At 58.0% G+C, this 27827-nt stretch overlaps 1 protein-coding gene across 1 annotated transcript in view; it reads left to right on the forward strand.

Annotated features, from left to right (window-relative positions):
* BSN (bassoon presynaptic cytomatrix protein) overlaps positions 1 to 27827 on the forward strand; it is a gene marked incomplete at its 5' end in the record, with an annotated part of 91754 nt that overhangs the window by 62386 nt on the left and 1541 nt on the right. The window contains 5 exons of the mRNA XM_082060003.1: positions 15022 to 15453; positions 16900 to 23520; positions 24229 to 26347; positions 26635 to 27383; positions 27664 to 27757. Coding sequence (XP_081916129.1) covers positions 15022 to 15453; positions 16900 to 23520; positions 24229 to 26347; positions 26635 to 27383; positions 27664 to 27757 — 10015 coding nt within the window. The remainder of the gene's footprint in view (positions 1 to 15021; positions 15454 to 16899; positions 23521 to 24228; positions 26348 to 26634; positions 27384 to 27663; positions 27758 to 27827) is intronic.

The following is a 27827-nucleotide window of genomic DNA, read 5'->3' on the forward strand; positions in this document are numbered from 1 at the left end:
TCCCTGCCCTGTGGTGCCTCATCCCACTGGTCACGGTGAACATGACACCGGCTGAAGGTGACAGCAGAGTGGCTTGGGCTTCACGGCTTTTGTCAGGTCCCGTGTGGGTGGCGTCTGCCTTGCAAAGCCCTTGACATCACGTCCCGAGCAGCCATGTTAGGGGGTACAGTCTCTGGGGGACAAGGGGGCTGTGCTGGCACTGGGCACGGGGCTGCACAGGGCAGGTGGGGCATAAACCGTCTTCTCAACACGCCCTGGAGCCCCAGGTCAGGACTAAGCGCTGCTGGACCCATCCCTGCCTGCTGCTGCCGTGGTCCCTATCTCTGCAGGGCATCAGGGAGGAGGGAAAGCCAGGGTGCTCTGCAGAGGATCCCCTGCATTTCAGGCAGGGAAGATCCTGGGCAGCAGCCCTGAGAGATGTTCAGGCTCAGCCATGCAGAAACCTACAGTGGTGTCAGGGCAGGGGACAGTCCCAGCTGCCCCAGCCCTGCCGGCAGGAGCTGCTAGAGCCGAGGCAGCTTCTCGTGAGGGCTGAAAGCCTCTGCCAGGGCTCTGCCTCCATTTGCTGAGGATTATCTCTGTTCTGTTTGTGCCTCACCAAGGCCATGCTGACCCAATGCCAGCTGTCCCTGCCAAGTGGTGCTTGGGCACCAAGACAGGCTTCTCCCCACCTCTGCTCCCGATGGTTGCAGGTCCCCCACCAGTAAACCCTTGAGCTGTCTCAAAGCTCATCCTGGTTATGACCATCAAAATGCACCAAACCCTCACAGCAGAGCATGGGGCTTTATTGCAAAAGCTTTCACTTCGATTCTGCTTTGCCTCCTTATCTTCCCACTGCCATCTGCTCTGCCTGCTAAAATAAGGAGCGTGCTGAGGACGAGGTGTGCTGTGCGCGGGGGGACCCTCCGCTGGGCATCTTCTGCTGTGGTCTGGGGGAAGCTGCTGCAGCCAGGGGTAGGATTTGTCTGCTCTGGTTTTTGGTGTCTGTACCAGGCTGAGCTGGCAGTGGGGGCACCTGTCCACGGTGATGGAGAGAGCGGTACCCACATCGGGTGGCTCCTTGCAGGGGACTTGGCTCCCCACCCTGGGGATGCTCATCTCACTCCTGAAGCAGGTGATGATTTGATGAGACCAGCTGCCCAAATTTTAGCCAGTGAAATGAAATAAAGCTTAAGAGACCTTAAGTGGAGAAGGGCCAAGTCCTGCATGCCTTTCTTGTCCCTCAGTGCTCTGTCCCTGGCGCTCTTTGCAGAGGAGTGACCATGGACAGGACCTTCACCACCTTCTTCCTTGGTGTGATGAAGCATCTCAAAGGGAGATTTTTCTGAGGGCCCCTTTGCACCCAACAGAGCAAATGCCCAGGACAGGTGGTCGGTGCCCTGCAGCAGAAGTGGCACAGCAGAGCAGGGCCCTGTGTTCACTTTTACATTTCTCACAACACAAAACTAGAAAGAAAAGCAAGGCTGGGAAGTGGGGAGATGTTTTGCAGAGTTAGCTTGGGGACTTCATTGCCCCAAGTTACTTGAAGCAAACAGTACAGCAAAATGCTGGAGCCCAGAGGGAGGATTTGGGGAAAGTGGAGACACCTTTGGGAGTGATAAGAAGGCTTCTTTAATTCAGAGATCTGCTTTGGGATCTTCAGATGGCATCTTTGAATGCTTTGTGTTTTCCCATCCCACAGCTAGAGGCTTTCGGCCATTGTTTGTGCTGTGACTTGCAGGTAACTAACAGGCAGATCTCTGACATGAGTTTGGTGGGTGTTTTTTTTTGTTAGGATATTTTAAATTGAAGCACAAAGAGCACTTGGTTCCCAAGCCTGTTGAAGCAGAAAAGCATCAATTTCATTGGTGTTTGGTTGACTCGGAGAACAAATACTCTCAAAAAAACCCCTCTAGTTTGGCAAAGAAATGAGGTATTGTGTTGGTAAAAACCCCTGAACGCGTGACCATGGGTGTCAGGACAGGACCTGTGGGTTTGACTGTGGCTGTGTCCTGACTGGGGCCGCGTCTGGGATGAGTGTGGCGGGGGGGCAGGGGGGCTGCGGCGGATCCCAGGCACTGCTGGGAGCAAACACCCTCGCGTCTGCAAAGGAGCTGTGAAATTCCCAGCTTTACATAATTTCCTGATTTACTCGGAGTTGTTAAGCATGACCAACAGTCATCTGCTTGCCGAGAGCAAATAGGACATCAGGAAAAGAAGAGCAAACTGGAGCTAGGCAGCAGTATTTTTAACAGATCGGGGGTTTTCTTCAGGCTGGAAGTCAGATGAGTGTTGCCAGCCTTCAGAGGGGCAGGTTTCCTTCGGGACTGGCCCGGAACTACTCTTAAAGCAGAGCTTTTTAAATTACTTAAAGGGTTTGCATGGGGTGGTTCCTCCTGAGGCTTCAGAGAGCGAAGAGGTCCCACATGCATCCATCTGTCTTTGCAAAAAGGGCAGCTGGGAAAGGAAACGCCTTCAGAGATCCATATTTAACTCAGCAAAGATCCATGTGATTATTTTTCTTTAAAGCAACCATTTTATGTGGACTTCACCATTTCATTTCATTTTGGCTTCTCAGCTTCATTCTTGCTGCGTTTACTCTTGAGATGCAAAATCTCAGTTCTTCCACCCCGGTGCCTGTAGCCAGTTCCCATCTCCTGGCTGTGGAGAGACCTGTCACCACTGGTGGGAACATCTTTCCAGGTTGGGGTCACCATCAAATCACCACCCGGCAGCTGGGGGACTATCAGCTCTTTTAAAAATAAGTTTAAGTTAAAAGGGTTTTGAAAATAAACTTAAGTTTTATAACAGGTCTTAAAGATGATGAAAATTATATTGGACCTGCCAAGCCACATGCCACCTCTGTAGGCAACTCATGGGTTCTCCAAGTGTGCCCTTATGGCCCAGATTTTAGGAGTTTGATGGAGTCAGGAGTCTCATGGGATGAGCACAGGGAGGGGGACGCTCTCCAGACAGGGAGGTCTGGGAGCTGCTGGGTTTACTGTGGGCACAAGGTGAGGGGACGGAAGAGTGCAAGGCACGAGCGTGGAAAGATGCTGATGGTTATAATTAGGGAGTAAAATGGCTCATCTGTCTCTGTTGTAACAACCTGTGTTTCTAGAATGTTTCTCAGCCTTTTCCTGTAATAGTTTATTGACCTGCACAGGAGAATGAAAGATTATGAGAGTTAATTTTTCAGGCTTATCACTTGATTTATTCTATAAAGGTAGTTCATTTAATTAAAATATTTCTGCTGCTGAAATCAGGACTGATAATCTTGAAGCCTGGAACAGGGTATATGGGCTTGTTTTGAAGCAACAGTCATTGAATGGGGTCAGACAGCATTGCCCACAGAAACCAAAGTTTCCAGTTCTCTAGGAACACATGTATTTCAGGGCAAAAATCCTGGCAGAGGCCATAGACATAGGAACAGAACAGGATGGAGAAAGAGAGAAGGGGAAGGGGCTGAGATCAGTGGGGTCACAAGGTACCTGAGATGCCTGCAGGTGTCTATGCATCACTTGACTGCTCTCCACCCAAAGGTGAAGCCCTCGGCCTTTGGCATCTTATTTTCCAAGTGCTGAACAGCCCTGAAAGCCGTGAGGTGACCTCCCGCTTGCTGGCAGGGCCTAGAAGAGCTGAGGACAACTGCCAGCAGATGTCCCCTCTGGTGGGGCATCTACCCAACATGCAAGGGCCATGGGAAGGCAGATTGGGTAGGTCTCAGCAGTGGAGCCCTGGGTACCCTCAGCCATTTCCACATGGGGTTTTCAGTCTCTGCTTATGTAGGGTTGTCTCCCGGGAAAGTATTATAATTCTTTTTAAAGTTTTGGAAGCATTATATAACTGTGCAGGTACTGCTGGACATCAGTTTGGGATGTCCTCAGCTTCCAAGCTGTACAGCAGTTGGCTCCCCAAGGTGCTTTGAAAATAATCCATCATGATAATGAAATAGATTCAAACCCTATTTGCTGCTGCTGGACTGGTTTGGAGATGAGGGGACTGGGGACTGAGCAGCTCGTAATGGGAAGGAAGCTGGAGCTCTTGAAGATGCAGATTTTCTTCTGGTTTGGAAGCGAGTGGCTGCTGCCTGATAGACACCCAGGACTCTTTGCAATTTAAAATAGAGCAATCAGACAGCTTGAATCTGCTTTTATCAGATGCAGAAAATTGCTAGTTGATATTTTAGTCAACACTCTAGTGCCTATGAAAAATGAAGGTTTTGATTAAATAAAACTTTTCTGATAAACTTAGCTTTTCTTGGATTTTCTTCTGTTGCAAAAATTAATACAATGTTATATTTGTTTTCTGTAAAGTTTGGCCAGGTTTCTCTTAGCAAACATTATTTTGCTGCGAACTTGAATCTTCTATATACGAGTTCAAACGGTTCCTGAAGAGACATGGTTATTTGATCAAACATATGTGAAATAGCAGCACGGCTATGAGAAACACTTTGTGTCTGCACTGTGCCCATGCACCAAGGGGAGTTGGGATCCGTGATTACCCAGGTCTGGACTGTGCTGGACCCGACATGCACCTCCTGGGCTTTCTTGCAGGATTATTATCATGCAGCTGGCGTTCGGAGATCCTCTTGCTGCTGTTAACCTTGGCTGAGAAATACATCCCGATAATGGGGATTGTTACAGATAAGGCTGGCTGGCAGGCTGATAAATCTCGTTAAGGAGTACTACATCACAGAGTAAATTACAATGCACGGCTGGATCGATTCAAACAAAAATGAACAATATATTACTTCTTTATCGGTAGGGGAAAAACAGGCTCCTGCTGCTGTGCCGTTGGGTTTTGGTGCTGGATGCGGAGCTGGGTGTGATGTTAGCACAGGGCTGGCTGAGAAGATGCGGTTTCTCAGCGGGTGCATCCTGGCAGTGCTGGAGCAGGGACCCGGAGGGGTCCTTGGGGAGGGTGAACTGGGAGCGACTGGTGTGTCTGTGGGCGAGAGGGGCCAGGGAGCCAGGGGACAATGGCAGACAAGAGCCATGTCCTCTCTTCTGCGTGGTTACATGATGGTCATCGCAGACTGGTCTGTAACGACTGTAAATGACCCAGACAGCTTTATAAACGTCATGTTGGAGCAAAATGGGGAAGTGGGAGATAGTCTTCCTTGGGACAGCCATAGCTAATCTTTGAAAACCAGACCAAACCCTCTGCTGCTTTAATACTCTTGGCTGGATTTTATTGTGAAGAGAAAATCTTCTTAATTCTTCATCCATTTGGATCCAGTCTCTCGGAACTGAGCTGGTAGTTAATTTAGCTTTTCTCCAAGATAAAACAGAGAGAAATAGTAAGGCTCAGTGAAAAGGAAAACAAAAAGCACTTTCAGCATCTGAGACTTGCTCTCTTGTTCCTCTTATTTTCTTACTCTTTGTGATTTTCCTTTTCCTTAAATATGCAGCACTGTGCTCACGTTTCCTCCCGCAATGGCACCCTCAGGTGCCCAGCGTGGGCGGGTTGTTTCTTCCACTTTTGGAATAGATGCTCCATCTCAAGCCTGTCGTAGGCCAGAGGCAGCTTTGTCTCCACCTTCTCACTGGAGAAGGGGTCATCGGGTAATGGTCAAGGTGGCAGAAGATGCGTAGTGGTGTCCAGTAGCCAAGGAAAAAAAGGGAGCACATCCAGATTGGAAATAGCAAGAAATGAGTATCAAAACTGCTGCCCAGCAGTGGGGACCATGTGAAGTAAGAGTGTCTTTTATCTGAACCAAAGTGCAGAGGGGATGAGCTGGTGCACGTGGTGGTGGGTGAACTTGGCGGGTCAGAGTGAGGATGGGCATTTCTGGTGGTCACATCTGGCCCCGAAACTAGGCTTGTCTTCTCCAAATAGTAGCACAGAGGATGTCCCATGTCCTACCTAAGAGTGCTTGGCTTCCATGTGTCAACTCCATGTGTCACCTTCATGACATGTCAAGGCAAACCTGCTTGTGTTCATCTCCACCGGCATTGCCATGCTGGGAGCTGGCGTCCCTGCCTCCCGTCCCTGATGGCAGCTGGTGCGTCGCTGGATGTCTGTGTCACTGCAGAGGTGTGGCAGGGACACGGATGCTCCGCAGGCCGTTTCCAGGGTGATGGATGCTCACCCGCAGCGCTGGACATCAGTCCCGTGGCTTGGACAAAAACCCAAAGCATCCAAGTGCTCTCCTCAATATCCTACTGATTTTTTAAAATGTTTCTATCTAATGAACTGGAAGGAAATATGTTGAGTGGGGAGGGATGTCTATATATACTCTGCAAAAGCACCAGTTTCCAAATTTTGGACAGCTGTGTACCCTTTTTTAGCAGCCCCTTCACACAGCCCACACAGCACCCAGGCTCTCACAATCGGGTTGGTTTGGAAATACGCTTTCTTGATTGCAAAATAGTTTCAATCTTTTAACTTAGAAACATTCTTGCCATTTGAAAAGATCCTTTTTTTTTTTTTTTAAGCTCCAAAAATACAGAAGGTTCTTCCTGCCGCAGCAGCTGCCCTGATTTTGGAGGTGGTGCAAGGTGGGCAGGGATGAGCTGGGGGGTCTGGCTGGTGGCTATGGCCGCACAGGGGGCATTATTCTGGGGTCCCAGCTGGACCCTCCGAACTGGTCACCCGGTTGGCCCCTTGGCATTCAAGTCAGGTGTTTGAAGGCAAGCTTGTTTCCCAGCTCTGGTGAATAAAATCGTTTGGGCGTGACAGTGAAATAACAATATGGAAAAGCGGTCTAAGCTTGAGTGTAACCCCACAATTCCTAATAAGGTGGGAGAGATGCTGGCCTTTTCTTCTAGCCTCCATCAAGCCAGTTTTGGGCAGGAGCCTTGCTGGAGGCCCTGGCACAGCCCAGGGGGCAGAGCAGAGCAACACATGTCCCTTTCCGTGGGTCAGCACACCAAAAAGCCCATCGGTTCTCTGCAGATCTCTGTTTCTGCCGCAGCTGGGGCTGCCCAGGACGACCATGCCCGACCCTGGGGCACAGCTGCTGGGTTTGCAGTGGGCGAGAAGTCACAGGTGGCCCAGGCTGGCCGTGCTGGTGGAAACCGCATCTGCAGCTCTTCACAGCCGCATTCTCCCCGCTGGGCTGTTCGCCGGCCATCGGCTCTGCAGTGGAATAAGCTGACTTGGCAAGAGCACAGCAATTCCTCGAAGGCGAGCGGAGGGGAGCGTCACTATGACTCGTCAGTCAAAGACTTTCAGCTGGAATAATCCTCCGCTGCAGTGTTGGACTGTAGGCTCGGGGGCTGTTTTCTCTGGCCTCTGGGCTGTGTCACGGAGGGCTGATGCATCCCTGCTGTGGCCAGTAGCAAGGGAGGAGAAAAATCAGCATCTCCCCTGTGGCTGTGGTGGAGCCGGGGCTGGGAGCTGCTGCTGCCCGCGTCCTTCCCTCCCGGCACGGCTGATGGCAGCCCCAGCGCTCAGCCACCGTCTGCAGCTCCTCCCACCTTCTCTTTCTGTGTGTTTTTTCCAGCCGGGAGAGGTCCCAGCACAGAGAAGGAAGAGGGATGAAGCAGAGCAGATGGGAGGCAGAGAACAAGCCCTGCAAGGCAGAGCTCATCCCAGTGAGCTCTTTACTCTGCGCTGCTTTTAATCACATTATTGAGGTGTGAAGGCCACCGATACATCACACGTATCTAAAATAGAGCTGGGGAGGGACTGTCGGCTCCATCAGCCTGAGAGAGGCCACAGGAACAGAATAGGCTGAAGCACATCACTGGGTTACTTAGTCAAATGCTAAATTTAGCAAGGTATTGAAATAACTGTGGTGGTTTTCAGCTGGGCTAATCTCTGAACCGTGGTTGCACTATACTTGCCTGGTTGATGGTAATGAAGTCAATTAGTGTGGAGCAGGCGGCCAAGGAATCTCAGCTGTCTGTGGGAAGCACGTGTGGTCCTTTCCCTGGGGACGGTGCTGGGAGTTGCGGCGTCACATCAGGCAGTGCCGGCTCTTTGCTGCCCGCACCAGCCCCACTGGGCAGCCCCTCTGGAGAACAGGAGGCTGAGGGGAGACCTTCTCACTGTCTACAACTGCCTGAAAGGAGGTTATAGTATAGAAGGCGTTGGTCTCTTCTCCCAAGTAACAAATGACAGGACGAGAGGAAATGGCCTCAAGTTGCACCAGGGGACGTTTAGATTGGATATGAGAAAAATTTTCTTCACCACAAGGGCTGTCAAGCGTTGGAACAATCTGCCCAGAGAAGTGGTTGAGTCACCATCCCTGGAGGGGTTTAACAGACGTGGAGATGAGGTTCTTAGGGACATGGTTTAGTGGTGGACTTGGCAGTGTTGGGTTAATGGTTGGACTCAATTACCTTAAGGGTCTTTTCCAACTAAAATGATTTTATTATTATTTATATATATATATATACATACATAAATTTCAGAAGCAGCACGCATATGCTGGCATAAATGCAGTTAGCAAGTGCAGGTGCAGGCAGCTCTGCATCTAGCTTGAGTGGAATTTTGAGGATGTTCTTAGGGAAAAAAAAGGCACAATCAGGGCACTTCCTGCTCTGCCTGATCTCTGCCTGTCCCCAGGGCTGCTTCTGCCTGCCCTGGTCTCCCTTGGTCCCCTCCTGGCACTGGGACCACCCGAAACCTCTCTGGCCTCTCCCCACCGCAGGCACAGCTTCGACAAGCATCTCCTGCATTTGTTCCATCTCGCCTCCCGATCTCTGGCGCTTCCACTGTCGCGATGCATTTCCTCGTCCTCATCTCGAATCCCATCCCTGCCTCAGCGCCTGGAGAGATAAGGGCTGGGGAGGAAGTAAAACCAGGCCTGTGGTTATTTGCTGATGGCACACGAGGTTGCAAACGTGCTTTGCAAGCTTGCTGTGGTCGGGACTGTGATGTGCGTCGTCCCTTCTGTAGGTGAGCATCCTGGAGAAGCACTGGTTGTTGGGTTCAGCACACATGCCCTCGTCCCCCCCAAAACAGCAGTGGCTCGGTGGAAGGGGTTTGGCAGAGATGTGTGGTGCCTCCAGCTGTGGGGAGGTGGTCTGGAGGGGCCGGGAGAGCTCAGCTGAGGGAATGGGCGACACCGAGGGTGAGTGAGCAGCAGCCAGCGCTCAGGCAGTGGCATCCAAAAGGAATGAGCCCCGGGGAGCCTGCTGCCAGCCAGACCCCAGGCACTGCCCGAGATGGCTCTGAAACTGCCCCGGCATCCAGTGATCAAGCATGACTCAGTCCTTTTCCTTTAAAACTGTGCTGAAAGCCATCCCCAGTACAGACAGAGCTGGGGTGTTTGTAGCAGGAGGATGCTAAGTGCTTGGGAAGTGGGATCACACAGTGAGATGCTCCCATTGCTGCTGCGGGAGAGTGCGGGGAAGGTGGCTGGATGTCAGGAACACTCCAAAACAGGAGGTTTCCTTCAAGCAGGACTGAGAGGAGTGCTTGAGAAGTGATTTTTTTGAGGTTCTTGTTGTTAATTTGGATCTTGATTCAAATACCAGAAGTGTTTTCCATATTTTCCAGGCACCCATCTGTCACAGTGATGAGCCATGCACAGTACTTGTCAGCAAATAAATGAAATATTCTTGTGAGATTCAACGCATTTAATGCTGGGAAATGAGATCTGGCTTGTGAGATACTTATACCTCATGCTGCTTATCTAATTTTGCACAGATTTTTGTCCTGGTATTTTAATAGATATCATTTAAATTTTGTAAAATAATGCCACAGAACATAAATAACTGGGTGGAGTCCTAGGGTTGATATTGCAGGGAGCAGTTTGCATTGGGATGAAGACCACGGCTGTGCATCTGCCAGAAACCTGAGAGGTTACATCGAGGTCCTTGGGGGTGATGGGGACAGCGGGACTGGCAGCCAGGAGCTAACTGGGGAAGCTGGGAAGCCTCTGGCACCACTGTCTCCCACCAAGGCTCTCAGACCTCCGAGCTGCTGAACAGGAGGTTCATGTGCAACCACGATGCTGAAGCTCGCTGGCTCTGTCACTTAAAAAAAACCCAGCGGTGCTGGGGGATTCAGCATTTAATTAACTTGCCAAGCGGTAACGGTGACCAAAATTATGCTGGAAGACTTCTATTTTAGTTAATTACAGTTCTGTTGTTGCCCATTAGTAAATTAAAACAATTGCAGGGTAAATCCCAGCGGAGGCTGGCGAGCGCGGCTGTGGCCACCTGCCAGTGGATGCCAGAGCTCGGGGGGAGCCCGGCGCACCCCCCATGCACACAGACCCCAATGCTCGCCAACCTCACACCACATCCCCACATGTCACCCTGCGGGCCAGGCTGTGGCAAACCCTCCCTGGCCTAGGAGGCAGCACAGGCAGCCGTCGGCACAGAGCCTGCCGGCATCGTGGCCGCATCCTGTGTTTCCCCACACCGCTCACGTGGTGCGCAATTAATAACCGGAATAGTTGTTCCCGCACTGTTGCGATGCCTGGAACGCAGCCACTCACTCTCGGTCACTGGCCAGGGCTGCCCTGCCCCCGGGCTCCCTCCTGCCCCCAACAGAGCTCTTTTCTCTTGCTGGAAACCTGCTTTTCCCATAGCTCTGCAAATCCCAGTGGTTTGGGGGCATGGAAGGCTGGGAGCCCAGGGGTCAGGATGGTGACCGCCCAGGGGTGTAGGCTGGCTGGTTTCCTGCGCTCCCTGCCCTGCCAGTGCCTCGACATTGAAGACAGCATCTCAGGAATGGTTTAGTTTCATCCCTCTCTTTAATCATTGATGCTTTCCTTTGCCTGCAGCCCCCTCTGCATCCCAGCGGTGCTGCCCGTGCGCTGCTGGGCTTCCCAGTGCGCCAGTCTTCATGGGCCCCAGCTCCCATCACCTGTCCTTTACGTGGTTAAAGCCCCTGTGCCTGCACCGCAGTGCAGCAAACATAGGCGTCGAGCAAGCCCCCATCCCGTCCTGATCGAGACCGTGGTTTCCAGCATCTCAAAGCACAGGGACTCAGACAGGCGCTGCTGTGCCTTTGCTATAAGCTCCTTACCCACTTACTGCCCTGGTGAGGGGCACACCGACTTCCTGGCCATCCAACCGTTTGGACATGCAAAGCACTAAATACAGCCTAATTATTATTATCTTCATGGGATCTGGTTAATCTGGATGGGGATTTACAAGCTGTTAGCAAATCAGCTGGTCGTCACATGTTTGCATTTTTCTCAGGGGTGGCTTAATCCTGTTGGCCGCGTTGGCTGGGAAATGCCCAGGACCAAGTTACACGTCTGGAGGAGCTGCTCCCATGCCGGCCTGTCTGGGAGGCAGCAGAGGGGCTGCAGGAGAACCAAACACTAAGCTGAAAACGCTGCAGGACAGTGGGAGAGGATGGGTCATTTGTCACCGACGGAGCCTGGAACACTGGTGCAGGGCTGTGAGGTGCCTTGGACGCAGCGCCTGTGCTGAGCCCCAGGGTTTTAGCATCCAGCAGTGTGACAGTGTCAGTGCTAGGTGTTGGTTGGGCTGCAGAGGGCTCTTAAAGATGGGGACTGAGCACTTGGAGAGGTTTGCCAGGGATGTTCCTGCTGGGTACAGGTGGCCTTTCCTGCCTTCATCTCCCTGCAGCTGCCACGGGCAGATTTCACACCTTCCTCTGGGGGTGCAGGAGCTGGGCAGCTTGGAGCTCCTGCTGCTGGAGATGGTCACTGCAGCCAGCGCCGGGACGTGGCGGCAAACACTGCGATGGCGAACGCAGCTCCAGCACAGCCCATGCTCGCAGCATACACAGGGCTCTGCACGGTGCTGCTGCCGAGGCCGGGGGCTCTCCCACAGCTCGGGACAGAAAACCTTCCCCTGTTTTTTTGCCATCCGAGGCTGTAACCGCGTAGTGATGTTCTGTGGAGGTGCACAGGGTGTTGGACTGTTGGGAGGGTCTCCCCAGCATGGGACACCCCCAGGGTGCTGAAAGAAAAGCCCGACAGAGAAAATGCAAACTCAACATGTGGCAGTTTCTTGTCTGGGGTGTCTCCTGGGGCTTGGCCGGCACCTCTCTCAGCTTGGGAAGGCCGAGGGCCAGCTCCACCTGCCACATTCCCCGGTTCCTGCCTCCCCTCTGTGCCCCAGCCTTTCTGCAGGCTGTGAAGGACAAAGGCTATCTCAGAGCAGAGCTCCACAATCTTTTTGGCAGGGCTATTTTTACCAGAGATCGTTCCTTTCTCCCCTTCCCGGTGCAGTCCCATGAAGAGTGGAGCCATCACGTCTGCGAGAGCAGGGTGACACTGGAGTGGGTGACACCAGGGCAGCTGCCCAGCGGAACGGCTGCGGAGCCATGGGCAGGACTATCCCGAGGAAGGATGCTCAGACCGATCTGTAGAGCTATAGACGCCCATGGCTGGGGAGGGGCTGCTGGGGGAATGAGGGGTCTCCAGTCCAGTCTGCCATGCAGGACAGAGGAGCCATCAACACAAGGGACTTGGTCTAGCAAAGTCTTGAACCCTCTCCAAGGACAGAGACCACATGGTGACTGTCCTGGGCTGCACCACTGCCTCAGCCAAGGGGCTTTTCCTGATGTCCGCCCTGACCCTCTGATCATGCAAAGCCTGTATATCTGGACAAAGGACTGGATGATCTAGGAGCTAACACCTTTTGCAGGTGCCTTGCCATGGTGGTTGTCCCAGAGGGCAATGGCCAGAGTGTATGTGACTCCTGCCTCTCCATGGGCACAAGAGCCACCTCTTCAGATGGGACCTGACTGGCACTCAGTTTCCACACTTGGTGGCCAGCCTTGGCCTTCCATGGTCATCGTTGGCTTGTATTTGGCCCCAGTGGGGCAAAAGAGTCTGTGCCCATCCCCTTGTCCAGAGCTCCCAGCCACCATGGTCTGGCAGAGTGCGACAGCACAGGCATGGTCAGTGCCCCATCCAGGGAGTGTGTTGAGGGCCTGGACAGGGCCAGACAGGTTGTTTTGTGGGGACAGACGTTTTAGCACAGTCTGTAGTGATAGGACAAGGGGTGATGGTTTTAAACTAAAGGAGAGGCGATCAAGGCTGGACATGAGGAAGAAATTATTTACACTGACGGTGGTGAAATCCTGGCCCAGGTTGCCCAGAGCGGTGATGGATGCCCCATCCCTGGAGACATCCCAGGCCAGGCTGGATGCCTCCCCCTCAATGCCAGTGTTGGGAGAGAGCTCTGGTGAAGAAAAATGGGATTCCTCAAAGAAAAATGAAAGGCCGCGTGTTTCCATGAGGCAGAGATTCAATTTGTGTCATGCAATCACATTTCCCTCTGCAGTCTGAAATAATTACGGATTGGAGCGGGGCGAGGAGGTCTGATTCAGAGACACGGGGACAAGAACGAGTTCTGAAATAAAAAAAGACAAATGCAATCATTACAATACAATAGGCTGCACTTGCCCCTTAATTAGACTTTCTCTTTGATTAAGCAGTAATTAAATATTACCGTGCTGAAAGGGATTTTTTTTAATGCCCCTAGTATATTCCTAAGATGTTTGTGTGGGACCGGGGGCTGCTGTGGGGTGGTGGGAGGATGCTGCACGTGTGCCCCTTCCCTGCAGGAGAAGCATCTCTGCCCCTCGCTCCCCAGCCAGCGTGGGCTGGTGGCAGCTCCTGGCTCAGGTGGCTGCAGGAGTGAAGTACTGTCCATGGGGACACCCACTGCTCCTGGCCACCGCCAGCTGCAAAACATCGCCAGCATCTCCTCAAAACAGGGGGACTTCTGATTGCGGGTGCCAAGCCCATTGTGCTGCCGCCATCTCACAGGTGGGGTTTTTAGAGCCGTAGAGTAGAATCATGGAATCATTTAGGTTGGAGAAGACCCTTAAGGTAATCAAGTCCAACTGTTAACCTGACACCACCAAGTCCACCACTAACCCATGTCCCCAGGAACCTCATCTCCACATCTGTTCTACCCCTCCAGGGGCTGTGACTCCACCACTGCCCTGGGCAGCCTGTTCCAATGCCTGACAATCCTTTCCAGGAAGAAATTGTTCTTAATAACTGATCTAAATCTGCCGTGGTGTAACTTGAGGCCTTTTCCTTGAGACCATTTTGGTGAACCTCATCTTCTCCATGGAGACCATGACCTCTGTGGCTCCAGGAGACAGGGCTGGCTTGCAGCTCCAATCCCAGGCTGGTCCAGCTGAAGACCAAGCCCATGTCTCTAACAGCATGACAGCTCCTTGGGGCCAGCTGCCCCCTGAGATTGGCCACCCTGAGCTCCAGGAGCAACGGATCAGCAAAGAAGTCTGGGGAAAAGGAGTTGGAGCATAGCAGACTGTCAGCAGCAAAACTAAAAAGATTTAAGTTTATGAAACATCAAAAGGGAAGGAAATGTCAGGCCCCTATTCCTGGACATTCCTGGGTGGGTAAAAATAGCCCTTACATGACCCGGGGGGGGGAAAGTGCTTCAGATCTAATGCAGAGCCCCCGCCGCAGCCCCGCGGGCTCTCTGCCACTCACCGCCCCGCGTGCAAGCGGCTTTTTCCAGGTCATAAAACGATGGCTCTTGCTGAGAATTTCACTAGACAAGATTGTCTTGTTCTTTTCCTGCACAGCGTGTACTTTGAGTAATATCTTTGGGAAATTTTTGCGTACTTGTGTACCCAGTATTTTCTGATAACCTAGAAAAAAAGATCCTTAAGTATTATGATTATGCTATTAAACCTTTATTGTATTGAGGAAAGAGAAGCTGTGTGGAGCCAAAAAAGTGTTAAGCTACAGTAGCAATCTGCCTTCATTGTTTGATTTCATTTAAAATTGAAATATTGGCAAGACTGGAGATGAAGAGAGCTGGTGATACTGAGGTGTCATGGGGGAGAGTGTGAAATCCCTGTGCCATAGCCATCATCCCTCTGGCTGAACATCACCGAGGCCTGGACAGGGGTAGGTCTGAGCTGGACGGTTAGTCTCTTCTAGATGGTTTGTATGATTCAGCTGCAATGCTGCACACCCCTCCACAGCCCATGCCAGCGTTATGACACTTGCCTGCTCACCGCCCGGCATCGCCGAAGCCAGTTATCTGCTTTATGTGGGCTGAGTCCTTTGCGCCATCACTGCGTGTCCCATCAGCAGATCTCAATGACACCCCCACCGGGCCAAATCTCATGGAGTTTGAAGAGAACTTTCCTTTCTCTGTTTTGCAGAAAAATGAATGGCTGTGCTTGAACTGCCAAACTCAGCGCCTGCTCGAAGGCAGCCTTGGTGACCCAGCCCCCATGCCTCTGCCTGCCCCAAAGCAACCACCCCCCGGCTCCCCCCGGCACCAGCCGCCAGCTGCCAGCCAGCACCAGAGAGCACCGGCACCCGCCGAACCGGCGGCACCCCCGGAGCGGCAGCCCTCACCTGCGCGGAGCCTGCGGGCTGCTGAACCCAGCCGGGCCCCCAGCCCTGCCCCGCCGGAGAAGAAGCCCCCGGCACCGTCAGAGGAAAAAGCGCTGCCCAAAGCTGCTCCGAAACCTTCCAGAGCTCCCGAGAGCACCGCCACACCAAAGGGGAAGAGCGAGACCCCCAAAGCGGAGGGGGAGAGCAAGGAAAGCCGGGCACTCCCTGAGGCACCGCGGGCGAAGGAGCAAGAGGTGAGTTCTGGGGGCGCGTGTCCCCGTGTCCCCGCCCGAGCAGCCCTGGGGCTGTGTGTCCCCAGGGCTGGTGCAGTGCTGAGCCCTGTCTGCGCCAACAGCGATGCTCAGATGGGGGGTTGTTCCGAGTCGGAGCAGAAACCGTGTCCTGGAGGCCGCTTGCCACAGGAAAGGGTGAGCTGCAAACTGCTGTCTCAGCAGTTTCACACTGCTCGGGAACTTCTACAGCAGCATGCTGGAGTTTGCCTGCTCTTTATTAGGATTAGATCAATTTGGGCATAATGCGATAGTTCATGTAATCTTTAGCCTTTGGATTTGTTTTAAATAATATAAGGGCAGCTGAATTTGTTGTTAAATGGAAAACTCATTTCAGAACATGTTGTGTTGCAGCAGTTGGCATTTTTCAAGCTCCTCATCCCACCATTTTTAAAATTCAGTATGGTTTGGGCAAACATTTGGCTGCACTAGGATAGTTTTCCCCTAAGAGCAACCATCCCAGCAGCAGCCAACAACCCCCCTTTGGGCAGGGGACATGGCAGGAGGCCCCCACCAGCTGGGGGGCAGCTGCCCCTGGGGAAGAGGCTGTTCTATCCTTGTCTGCTGGCACTTCCGAAATCAAATAAGGTCCCTGGTGGCTCCCTGGGGTGACAGGTCCTGCCCGTCTCATCAGAGCAAAGTGTGACAGGGCTTTCCCCAGGGCTCGGAAGCTTGCCCCCACCCTGCCTAATTGTAACATCAATTAAAAGGGCCTGTTTATTTCTGCTGGCATCTAAGGAGGGTCCTGGGGGCTGCCCTGCTTCTGAAGGCAGGCCTGTCAGTCAGGGAAATTAAAGCTCGTTAAAGATCCCCACAGTTGCAGCTGCTGAAGCTCATGTTCCCTCAGTGCCACTGTGCCAGCCTGGCCAGGTGCAGGGGTGCAAGGGCTGCCCGCTCCCCAGAACCCTCCCCAGTTACCAGTGCCTGGGCTTGTCCTGGTGCAGGTAGCTGCCTGGGATGAGCGACAGCTCTGCCTGTGCTCCCCTGCCCCAGCAAAGGGCACACAGCCATCGGTACCCCAGCTTAACGACAGGGCTCAGCCACCTCGAGTCTCTGAGTAGTGAGTAGTAAAAAAATGGATATTGCCATTAGACAGCCTTCTCCTGCTAGCTGCTGGAGAGATAAGGCTGACAGGGCCCAGTTTTTTAAACATATTGATGAGTCCCACAATGCCTGCACCCTGGGGACATTTGCTGTGCCATCCCCTGCACGCAGAGCGCCCCATCACCTGCCTTCGTTAGCGCACAGACAAATTGCTGACAAGCCATTGGGAGTTACACGGGGCAGCCCCCAGCCTCCCAACGCCGCCCAGACCTTCTGCGTGCTCCCCAGGGGAGGATTAGGTGGGGGAGCAGGGGTAGCAGCTCCGAAGCCGCGCAGGTCTGACACTGTGCTCTGCCCTGCCCACAGGAGGGGAGCAAGCCGTACCCCCCGGACCTGTCCCGCAGCCCCCAGAGCCTCAGTGACACCGGCTACTCCTCTGATGGCATCTCCAGCTCGCACAGCGAGATCACCGGCCTGGTGCAGCAGGAGGAGGAGAAGCTGAGTGGCACTGGGCTGGCCGGGCAGAGCCCCCCCAGCCCCTCCGAGCTCACCAAGCTGGAGAGCAGCATGCGGCCCCTCCTGGAAGGCCGGGGTCCCCCACCGGAGCCCGCTGAGCACGGCAAGGGTGGCCCGGAGCCACGGGAGGAGCAGCGGCAGCGGCCACGATACCTCTCCATCACCCCTGAAGCCTTTGACTCGGATGAGGAGCTGGAGGACATCTTGGAGGAAGATGAGGACTCACTGGAGTGGGAGAACCAGCGGGAGCGGCGGGAGAGCACGGAGTCCTCGGATGAGTTTGGCAGCAAGCTACGGCATGACTACGTGGAGGACAGCAGCGAGGGGGGCTTCTCTCCGGTGCCCCCCCGGCCCAAGGGCCGGGAGGCAGAGGTGAGCGATGAGGAGTTCATGCGGAGGCAGATCATGGAGATGAGTGCAGAGGAGGACAACCTCGAGGAGGAGGAGGAGGAAGGCTACGGGCGTGCCAAGTACAGCATCCCCAAAGCCGGGCAGAAGGCTGAGGCAGAGAAAGGCAAAGAGCCAGCGTCGGCCAAGCGGCGCCTGCCACACAGCCCTGGCAGCCTCTACAAGGAGGAGAGGAAGGAGCTGGAGGTGGCAGAGGGCGACGACCTGAACACGGCCCAAGGCGGACTGCGTCGCTTCAAGACCATCGAGCTGAACAGCACAACTGGCTATGGCCGGGAGATGGAGATGGGGCAGGAGGCAGACGCCAGCCTGGACCGGGAGCCCGAGCTGGAGATGGAGAGCCTGACGGGCTCCCCCGAGGAACGCTCCCGCGGCGAGTACTCCTCCACCCTGCCCGCCACAACGCCCAGCTACACCTCAGGCACCTCGCCCACCTCCATTTCCTCCCTGGAGGAGGACAGTGACAGCAGCCCCAGCCGCCGGCAGCGGCTGGAGGAGGTGAAGCAGCAGAGGAAGGCTCGCCACCGCTCACATGGCCCCTTGCTGCCCACCATCGAGGACTCATCGGAGGAGGAGGAGCTGCGGGAGGAAGAGGAGCTGCTGCGGGAGCAGGAGAAGATGCGGGAGGTGGAGCAGCAGCGCATCCGGAGCACGGCGCGCAAGACCAAGCGTGACAAGGAGGAGCTGAGGGCCCAGCGGAGGAGGGAGCGCTCCAAAACCCCCCCCAGCAACCTCTCCCCCATCGAGGACGCTTCCCCCACCGAGGAGCTGCGGCAGGCGGCAGAGATGGAGGAGCTGCACCGCTCCTCCTGCTCCGAGTACTCGCCCTCCATTGACTCAGAGGCCGAGAGCTTCGAGGCTGTGGCCTCCAAGCTGTACAAGTCGGGCAGTGAGTACAACCTGCCCACCTTCATGTCGCTGTACTCCCCGACAGAGAAGGGGGAGAGCGGCCCCACCCAGCCCGCCAGCAAGCCCCTCAAAAGCGCCGAGGAAGCCTATGAGGAAATGATGAGGAAGGCAGAGATGATGCAGAAGCAGCAGGTCCAGCAGGCCCAGCCAGCTGTTTCCTATGGCAGCGCCTACCAGCAGGTCGGCTACCGCGGCAGCGAGGGCCAGAACGGCTTTGAGTACCAGTACGGTGAGGAGTACCAGTATGAGGGCGGTCCCGCGCGCCCCTCCCAGCCCAGCTACCCCAGCCCCCTGCCAAAGGCAGAAGCCGTGTATGAGGAGATCCTGCAGACCTCACAGAGCATCTCCAGGATGCGCAGGTCCTCCTCCTTTGACCTGGCCCTGGAACAGGGAGAGAAGGTGAAGGGGCAGGAGGAGGCGTACCAGGAGAAGCACTTCCTCAATGCCGAGAGCGCCTATGCTGACCTACTAAAGCAGAACGGGGGTCCCCTCACCCCCGGCACCAGCCCCACACAGCTCTCTGCTCCTGTCTCCTTCGCCACCTCTGACAGCAGCACAGGCAAGGCCATTCCCGATGTTCGGGTAACCCAGCATTTTGCGAAAGAGGGGCAAGACCCAGCCAAGCTCCAGAGCTCCCCGGCAGTGCCCAGCTTGGCATCCAAGGCTGCCACCACTCCTTACACCTACGGCAAAGTTACCAGCACGGTGACAACAGCGGCGGGTGGCCCTGGGAGCACATTGCAGAGCTATGGCTCCCCAGCTCCAGAGGCCCCATCTGTAGCCAGCAGAAGCTACAGCCCAGTGAAGAGCACAGTCAGCTATGGCTCACAGACAGAGGACCCTGGCAGAAGCAAGGCGTCGGTGGAGATCAGCGTGCAGACAGCCAGGGAGAAGCTCCCGGCCACGAGCGACAGCAAGCCCCCACCGCCCAAGATGCACCCCTTCTTCAAGAGCTCCAGCACTCCACTCTCACCCACCTCCCCCACGCAGAGTCCCACCCGTGCCGCCAAGGCCACTGCAGAGTTTTCCACGCAGACACAGAGCCCCCTCCTCCCCTATGAGGGTCCCACTGCCGCAGCTGCCAGCCCTGCCACCTCCTCCCCCATGGTGGCGCAGGGGACACAGACACCGCACCGGGCAGGCTCACCACGCCTGGCCCGGCAGCCCTCCTCACAGGATTCCCCCTTCATGGTGATCACGCTGGCAGCTGACGCAGCCAGCCAAACCAAGCCAGCCAGCTCCAGCTCCTTGACGTCCCCCACCTCATCCCCCACCAGGACGAGCCGGCAGCTGCCAGCACATGGCTACAGCCCGGCACCGGAGCAGCCGCTGGGAGCCTACGTCAGGGCACAGCCGGTGAAGGAGCAGGCCCAGAAGACGCCTGCTGTGACTTCAGCCGCTGACAGCATCGCAGGGCTGTACGGCTGGGGAGCACTCCCTGCGGAAAACATCTCCCTGTGCCGCATCTCCTCCATCCCCGGCACATCCCGGGTTGAGCCAGGGCCCAAGGCATCGGGCACTAATGCCGTGGACTTACGGACTGCGCTGAAGTCCGCCCCCATCATCATCACGGACCAAGGCATGGATCTCACCTCCTTGGCCACCGAGGCCAGGAAGTACTGCCTGACCTTGGATCACATCCCCAGCCGGCAGTCCACGGCCATCCAGCCCCTGATCATCAACCTCAATGCCCAGGAACAGCCCCACGCCATCATTGCAGCAGCCAGCACCGCCGGCCTGGCCATCGCCTCCCCCATGCTCCTCTCACAGTCCAAGCAGCCCGTGGTGTATGGAGACCCTTTCCAGAGCCGGGTGGACTTCGGGCAGGGCACTGGGAGCCCGGTGTGCTTGGCGCAGGTGAAGCAGGTGGAGCAGGGTGTCCAGACGGCCGCTGTCAGAGCCAGCGGGGTGGCCGGCAGCAAGCCTGAGCCCGCTGCTGCCCCGCAGACCAAGTTTGCAAGATACGGGGTGCCAGGCCAGGTGGTGAAGAAGGACATGCTTATCACACAGAGCAGCGGGGCGCAGAATGTCGGCGGCCTCCCGCAGCCCTTCCCACCAGAGTCAGGCTCAGAGCTGTACCGGGCGGTGCCAGTGGAGCTGAAGAGCCAGAGCCCGCTCCTTGCCATGGGCAGCAAGAAGTCCCAGGTGATGATGGTGCAGATGGAGGAAGCGGCAGCCAGCCCTGTGACCAAAGTGCTGAAGGAGGAGCTGCCAGCTAATGTGCTGGACCTGACAGGTGTGAAGCCGGAGAGCCAGGTGGCCTGTTGTGACATGGTCTACAAGTTCCCCTTTGGTGGCAGCTGCACCGGTGCTTTTAACCCCACCTCCAAGATGCCGGAGAAGAAAGCTGGGGAAGCGGTGGTGCCCGGCCTGAAAGCCAGTGTTCCCCTCTACGGCAGCAGAGAGCCGGAGCTGCCAGAGACCTTCCCCTACCGGGAGCAGCCAGCCCCGGCACCCGCGCTCTATGAGGAGCAGAAGTTTTACCCCACTGGCACCTTCGGACGCCTCTACTCCTCCATGTCCGACACGAACCTCTCTGAAATCGGGATGAGCTACTACCCCACGAAGGGGGATCAGCCCTTCCCCTCCCCGGCACGTGACGCTGCTGTGGACCTCAGCACTATGAAGCATTCCTACAGCGTGGGCTTCGCCGAGGGGGGTTACCTGGGCCAGGGGCTGCAGTATGGCTCCTTCTCCGACCTCCGCCAGCCAGGGGAGCTGCTGGGCCACTCGCTCCCCATGCGGAGGTACAGTTCGGTCTCCAATATCTACTCCGACTACCGCTTCTCGCCCCGGGGGGACCTGGCCAGCTTCCAGGAGTCCAGCCTGGCCCACTACAGTGCTACCACCGCGCGCGAGATCAGCCGCATGTGCGCTGCCCTCAACTCCATGGACCAGTACGGGGGCCGGCATGCCAACGGCCCCGACCTGCTGCCCTACGGCCCCAGTGCTGGGCCAGGGGGTGCGGGGGGGCTGGCAGCTCAGCAGCAGGGCCCCGCGCCCCCTAAACCCAGCAGGGTGTACAACCCCTCCTTCCCCGAGGCACAGCAGGGCTTCGGCAACCTGGTGCAGTACAACGTCCCTGGCGTCCGCCTGGGCACTGTCCGGCAGATGTTCCCTTCCACCGCCACCGTGCGAGCTGCCGACGGGATGATCTACTCCACCATCAACACGCCCATCGCCTCCACGCTGCCCATCACCACCCAGCCGGCCTCAGTGCTGCGGCCCATGCTGCGCGGGCTCTACAGACCCTATGGCCCGGGCAGTGTGGCGGCGGTGCCGCTGGCCAGCCTGGCCCGGCTGCCGCTTATCTCCCCCCGCGTCCCGCTGGCAGCACAGGGCCTCTACCGCTACCCGGCCCCCAGCCGGCCGGCGGCCTCGCTGATGGAGACACCCGTCTACCTGGGCAAGCCTGTCAGCACAGCACCAGCAGGCACCAGCCCTGCTACCAAAGCCCCCACTGCCCCCTCCAGCGGCTTGCAGAGAGCGGAGCCGGCAGGGGCTGCTCCCCGCGCTGAGGGTCCGGCAGCACCGGTGGCCGGCAAGGAGGGTGGGCAGGTGACCACAGCAGCCAAGGCAGCGGTGGATGGGGCTCAGAGAGAGGAGCGGGAGCGGGAGGAGGAGCGGCAACGCAAGCAGCAGGAGCATGTGCTGCAGCTGGAGCGGGAGCGCGTGGAGCTGGAGAAGCTGCGGCAGCTGCGGCTGCAGGAGGAGCTGGAGCGGGAACGCGCGGAGCTGCAGCGGCACCGGGAAAAGGAGCAGCTGCTGGTGCAGCGGGAGCTGCAGGAGCTGCAGTGCATCAAGCAGCAGGTGCTGCAGCAGCAGCAGGAGGAGCGGCACGCGCAGCTGGCGCTGCAGCGGGAGCAGCTCGCCCAGCAGCGCCTGCAGCTCGAGCACATCCACCAGCTCCAGCACCAGCTGCAGCAGCAACTGGAGGAGCAGAAGCGCCAGAAAAGCGTCTTCCCAGCTGAGCCCACTGCCCGCCCGCCCGAGGGGCCCGTCGAGCTGCCACGGGGCCCACCGCACAACGGGCAGGCATGGCCCCCGCCGGGACAGGCACTGCCAGAGGGAGCCACTGGCCCCCGTTACCCCACGCCGCAGCGGCCCCTCAGCAGCTCGGCCTCAGACATGTCGCTGCAGGCCGAGGAGTCCTGGGAGCCCAGCCGGGGCATGAAGAAGAGGAACTCAATGCCACGGCTGCGGGATGCTTATGAGAAGGATGCGGCACGGGAGGCCTTTGCGGCGAGGAAGACGGCAGACAGCAGCGTGCAGACGGATGAGGAGGACGGTGAGGAGCGGTACCTGCTGTCACGGCGGCGGCGGGTGCGGCGCAGTGCTGACTGCAGCGTGCAGACAGACGAGGAGGACAGCGGGGAGTGGGAGCAGCCTGTGCGGCGCCGGCGCTCCCGGCCATCGCGGCACACCGAGGCCGGTACTGAGGGCAAGACGGAGGGGACGGCCCGCGGCACAGCCAGTGTGGGCATCCAGACCATCAGCGACTGCTCAGTGCAGACAGAGCCTGACCAGCTCCTCCGCGTCTCCCCCTCCATCCACATCACCACCCATGACCCCCGGGTGGAGATCGTCAAGTACATCTCAGCCCCGGAGAAGACGCAGCGAGGCGAGAGCCTGGCCTGCCAGACGGAGCCGGAGCCGGCCCCCCAGCCCGGCGTGGTGGTCCCCCAGCTGACTGTGCCCACCACCATCCCCCCCTACTCCACCAACATCCAGATGGTGGGTACGGGCCCCCTGGACCCCCATGCTGTCCGGCAGCAAACCCTGGGCAAGTTCGAGAAGAAGAAGCCAGATCCCCTGGAAATCGGCTACCAGTCCCATCTGCCGGCCGAGTCCCTCTCCCAGCTGGTGACCCGCCAGCCGCCCCGCTCTCCTCAGGTCCTCTATTCGCCCGTCTCCCCCCTGTCCCCCCACCGTCTCCTGGAGTCCTCCTTTGCCACCAGTGAGCGGCTGAACAAGGCTCACGTGCCCCCACAGAAGCACTTCACCGACTCGGCCCAGCGCCAGCAGACGCTGCCGCGCCCCATCAAGACCATGCAGCGCTCCCTCTCCGACCCCAAGCCCATCAGCCCCACCGCTGAGGAGGCCGGCAAGGACAGGTTCTCCCTCTACCAGCACCCGCTGCTTCCCAGCACCCAGGTATGTCAGTGCAGAGAACAACTTTTCCCTTGGCGAACAGCTCCAGGAGGCACCTCGGGACATTTCAGTTTCATTAGCGCTGCAGCAATTGATATTTTAAAAAGCTGGCTTCCCACAGCAGCCAGCAGGCACAGGAGCGGCAGCCGGAGGGAGGCCCTGGAGCTCCACCAGCTGCAGGACCTGCTGCTGGGTGGCAGGATCGGGGCTGTCCCTTGTCCCCTGCCCCAGCCGCGTTCCCCTCCTCTCCCGAGGCGCAGCTGCTGCGCACGGCTCTCTTTTGGCTTACGGCAGCTCTCACTCCACCTTTGTCCCCACGCATCAAAGTTGCCTTTGGCTGCCAAATGCCCCACAAAGAGCCCTGGGGCAATTGTTGGGGCAGCAGCAGCCCCGGCTGCTCCCCCGAGCCCTGCCGCTGAGTGCCTGAGGACGCAGAGCAGTTTTTGTGGCAGGCGGCAGCACGCACGTGGCCAACCCGGCGCTTGGCTGGCTTCCACCCCGGTAATTACTCACGGAAAGCGCCCTGCCTGTTACTTCCATCCTATTTATTGCGCTTTTACATAAATGCCACTTCCCTGGTGCATGGGGGAACATGTGCACAGGGGGCTGTCTCGTTGCAGCCCCGGGGCACAGGAGAAGCTCCGCGATGCTCAGGGGGGACATGAGGGGACACCCATTCTCAGCCCTGACCAGGTTTTCTTGGCTTTGCAGGTTGGGGGGCTGCAGTCAAGCCCGCTGGCGCGCAAGGTGAAGCGGACGCTGCCCAGCCCACCGCCTGAGGAGCCCCACGTCCCCCTGGCCAGCCCGGCCACCCCCCAGCTCTACCTGAGCAGCCTGGCCCCCAAGGCCACAGCGCCGGTCACCAAGGCCAGCCTGCTGAAGGAGCTGGACCGCGACCTGAAGCTGGTGGAGCATGAGGCCACCAAGCTGCGGAAGAAGCAGGCAGAGCTGGACGAGGAGGAGAAGGAGATCGATGCCAAGCTGAAGTACCTGGAGCTGGGCATCACCCAGCGCAAGGAGTCGCTGCTGAAGGACCGGGGGGGTGGGCGGGACCACCCCTACCTGCGTGGCCCCGGGGACCGCCGCGACTACCTGTCCGACAGCGACCTACACAGCTTGCGCCTCGCCGCCTACGACAGCACTGCCCTGCGCCCCGCGCCCACCGGCCAGTACCCTGACTTTGCCGCCCCTGTTGCCTCCTATGGCGCCTACCCGTACCCTGCTCCCCCTGGCCCCCCCGCCTTCCCACCACCACGCCTACAGCCCCCACAATACCCCGCGGCCAGCACCACACAGGATGGCTTGCCAGCGGCCCCGCTGCCCACCTTTGCTTCTCCCGGCGCCTTCCCGGCCCCTGGTGCCACGTACCCGGAGCTGGGCACACCAAGCCAGCCAGGCTACCGGCCCCAAAACCCCTATCAAACCCCCAGCGCCTTCGCCGGGGTGGCCGCTGTGCCAGCAACACAGCCCTCCCTCTTCCAGAGCCTGGCCGAGGTCACTGGCGGGCACCAGAAGCCACGGCAGACCTCGCTTGCTGACCTGGAGCAGAAGATCCCCACCAACTACGAGGTTATCGGCACGGCCACCAGCTCCTCTGCCGTCCCCGACGTCACCTTCAGTGCCACGACAGCGAGTGGTGGCTACGAGCAGTACAAGGTACCCGAGGCCCGGCCAGCCGAGAGAGCTGGTGCAGCACAGGGCCCCTCGGCCAGCTTCTCATCCGAGTCCCTCTACACCAGCCTGGAGCAGAACATCCCCCGGAACTACGTGATGATCGAGGACATCAGCGAGCTCACCAAGGAGAGCCCAGCAGTGGAGGGGCAGAAAGCAGAGCCGGTGAGCACAGGCACTGACAGCCGCCATGGCAGAGAGAAGAGCGATTTGGGGGATGCTGAGGGCTCCAGCCGGCCCTGCTGCTATGCCAAAGCTGAGGAGGAGTCTGAGGAGGATGTCTACGACCACCACGGCCCGGACCACCGAGGGAAGAACAGCTACCACCGGGGCACTGAGAGCAATGGCCGGGTGTTGGGGAGCTCTGCTGGCTCGTCCTACTACTATGGGGACAGCGAGTACCGGCACTCCTCACGGGCTGACAAGCACAGCTCCAGTGCAGCACTGCCAAAGCATTCCTCCAAGAACCTGGCACCTGCTGTTGTCTCCTCGAAGCGCAGCAAGCACAGGAAGCAAGGCATGGAGCAAAAGATCTCCAAGTTTTCTCCCATCGAAGAAGCCAAAGATGTGGAGTCAGACCTGGCCTCCTACGCAGTGACAACCTCGGTCGGTGGGAGCAATGTGGCCTCCAGGGCCAAGAAGCTGCAGGAGGAGATCACCTATGGCCTGAAGAAGAATGTCTACGAGCAGCAGAAGTACTACGGCGTCTCCAACCGGGATCTGGTGGACGAGGAGGAGCGGGTCTACTCTGCCGGCAGCAGAACCCGCTCCTCCAGCTACGGGGTGGAAAAGCCCTCTGGCCGGGAGGCGGGCAGCCGGAGCAAGTCCTATGAGCGGGAGGGCATGGAGCGCTCCCAGAAAGGCGGCTCCAAGCCCTCGTCCCTCAGCATGAGCCAGAGTCGGGGGCGGGCGCCCATCCGCACGCAGCCCTCGGAGGAGGAGAGTCCTGTCAGCCCCCTGGGGAAGACAGTGGGGGGGTCACGCAGTGTGGGAGGGCCCGGCTCCCAGTCGGCAGGGGATCCCTGCTCCCAGTTCTGCTCCAGCCACTCGTTGCCTGATGTGCAAGAGCACATCAAAGATGTGCCAAGGAGTCACTCGTACAAGCACGAGGAGGGCTACGGCATGGACGATGCCCATTGCGTTGTCTCGGACAGCGAAGGTAACGGCTCCCCGTGGTGAGCACCCCAGAGCATGGCGCTTCCCCGGGGCATGCCCCTCCGCTCGTACGCAGAGACACTCTCACCGCCTCAGTTTGCTTGACATGTGCCTTCCTCCCCCTGCCCTGGGTGTTCGGTGTTAGCCGGTCCCGTGCTGTGTCCCTTCCCCAGCGGCGCGGGCTGTCCCCCACTCGCATGTCCGCTGCTTGCCTCTCCCACCTCATTGCATGGCTTCACCCGGGGGGCCTCAAGTGAGAGACTGACTGTGGTTTGTTTTTGGTTTCCGAAGCCTATCATTTGGGTCAGGAGGAGACAGACTGGTTTGATAAGCCCAGGGAGGCACGGGCGGAGAGGGCCAGGCACTATGGCGGCCATTCTTCTTCGCAGAAGAGACCCCCGGTTAAGCACACCTACCATGACTACGACGAGCCCCCCGACGAGGACCCGTGGCAGCACGACGACTACCCCCAGCACCGTGAGCACCGGCACCATGGAGAGTACGGGCGCCATGCCAGCACATCCCGGCATGCCGGCGACGAGCCCCCACGGCGCTCGGGCAAGCAGCACCCGCGGGAACCAGGCCGCCATGAGCCCCGTGGCCATGGGCCATCAGCCGCCCCCAAGAAGGCGCAGCAGCCTGAACCCCGCGTGCCTGCACCCTACGGCCCAGGCTCTGCTGAGTACGCCCCACCATCCCGCCCCGCTGCACACCACCATGGCGCCGAGACCCCCAAAGCGCAGAAGCCCCCCCAGCCACATGGGCCGGCCACCCCAGCACCGAAGCCAGAGCCTGTCGCACACCCGCAGCAGCCGGCAGGCAGGCAGCAGCAGGCAGGGCAGCAGCCAGCCGGCAGGCAGCAGCCGGCAGCACGGCAGGCTGCCCAGCCGGGGAGCTCGGCACAGCCTGAGGCCCGGGGTAGGACCCAGGGACCCCCATCGTCCCGGCCACCGCAGCAGCAGCAGCCGGGGCCAGCCCAGGCGGTGGGGAAGGCGCCGGCCACGCTCCATGCACAGCCGGGTGGGCACACAGCACCGGCGGTAAGTACGGGCTTGGCAGGGAAAGGGGTGGGGGGAGGAACCATGGGGCAAGGTGGATCTCACTTGTCTGCCCACCCCTGCATGCTGCGGGAGCAGCCATCCCCTTGAGGGAATGTGGGGGGGACATCCCTGTGCCCTGGATCCCTCCCTGCTGCTTTTGGGGCTGCGGGGCCATTTTCCTACAGCATTTGGGGGTTTTGGTGTCACCTCCCAGCCCAGGTCCCCCCAGAGGCTGCTCTGCTGGGTGGGTGAGCCCTGAGAGCTGTTTTCTTCATTCCAGCCAAAAGCGGAGCAGACAGACACATCCAAACCTGCAGCGAAAGTGCCACAGCAGCCGGGGAGAGCGCCCATGGCACAGCCCCTGGGAGCAGCAGGTCAGTGGGCCCAGGGACATAGTGCCATCCTCCCCCGTGCCAGCTGCCTGGCACCCCAGGGACTCAGCTG

The sequence above is a fragment of the Streptopelia decaocto genome (genome assembly GCF_964273445.1).
Source record: "Streptopelia decaocto genome assembly, chromosome: 8".
Classification (NCBI taxonomy): domain Eukaryota; kingdom Metazoa; phylum Chordata; class Aves; order Columbiformes; family Columbidae; genus Streptopelia; species Streptopelia decaocto.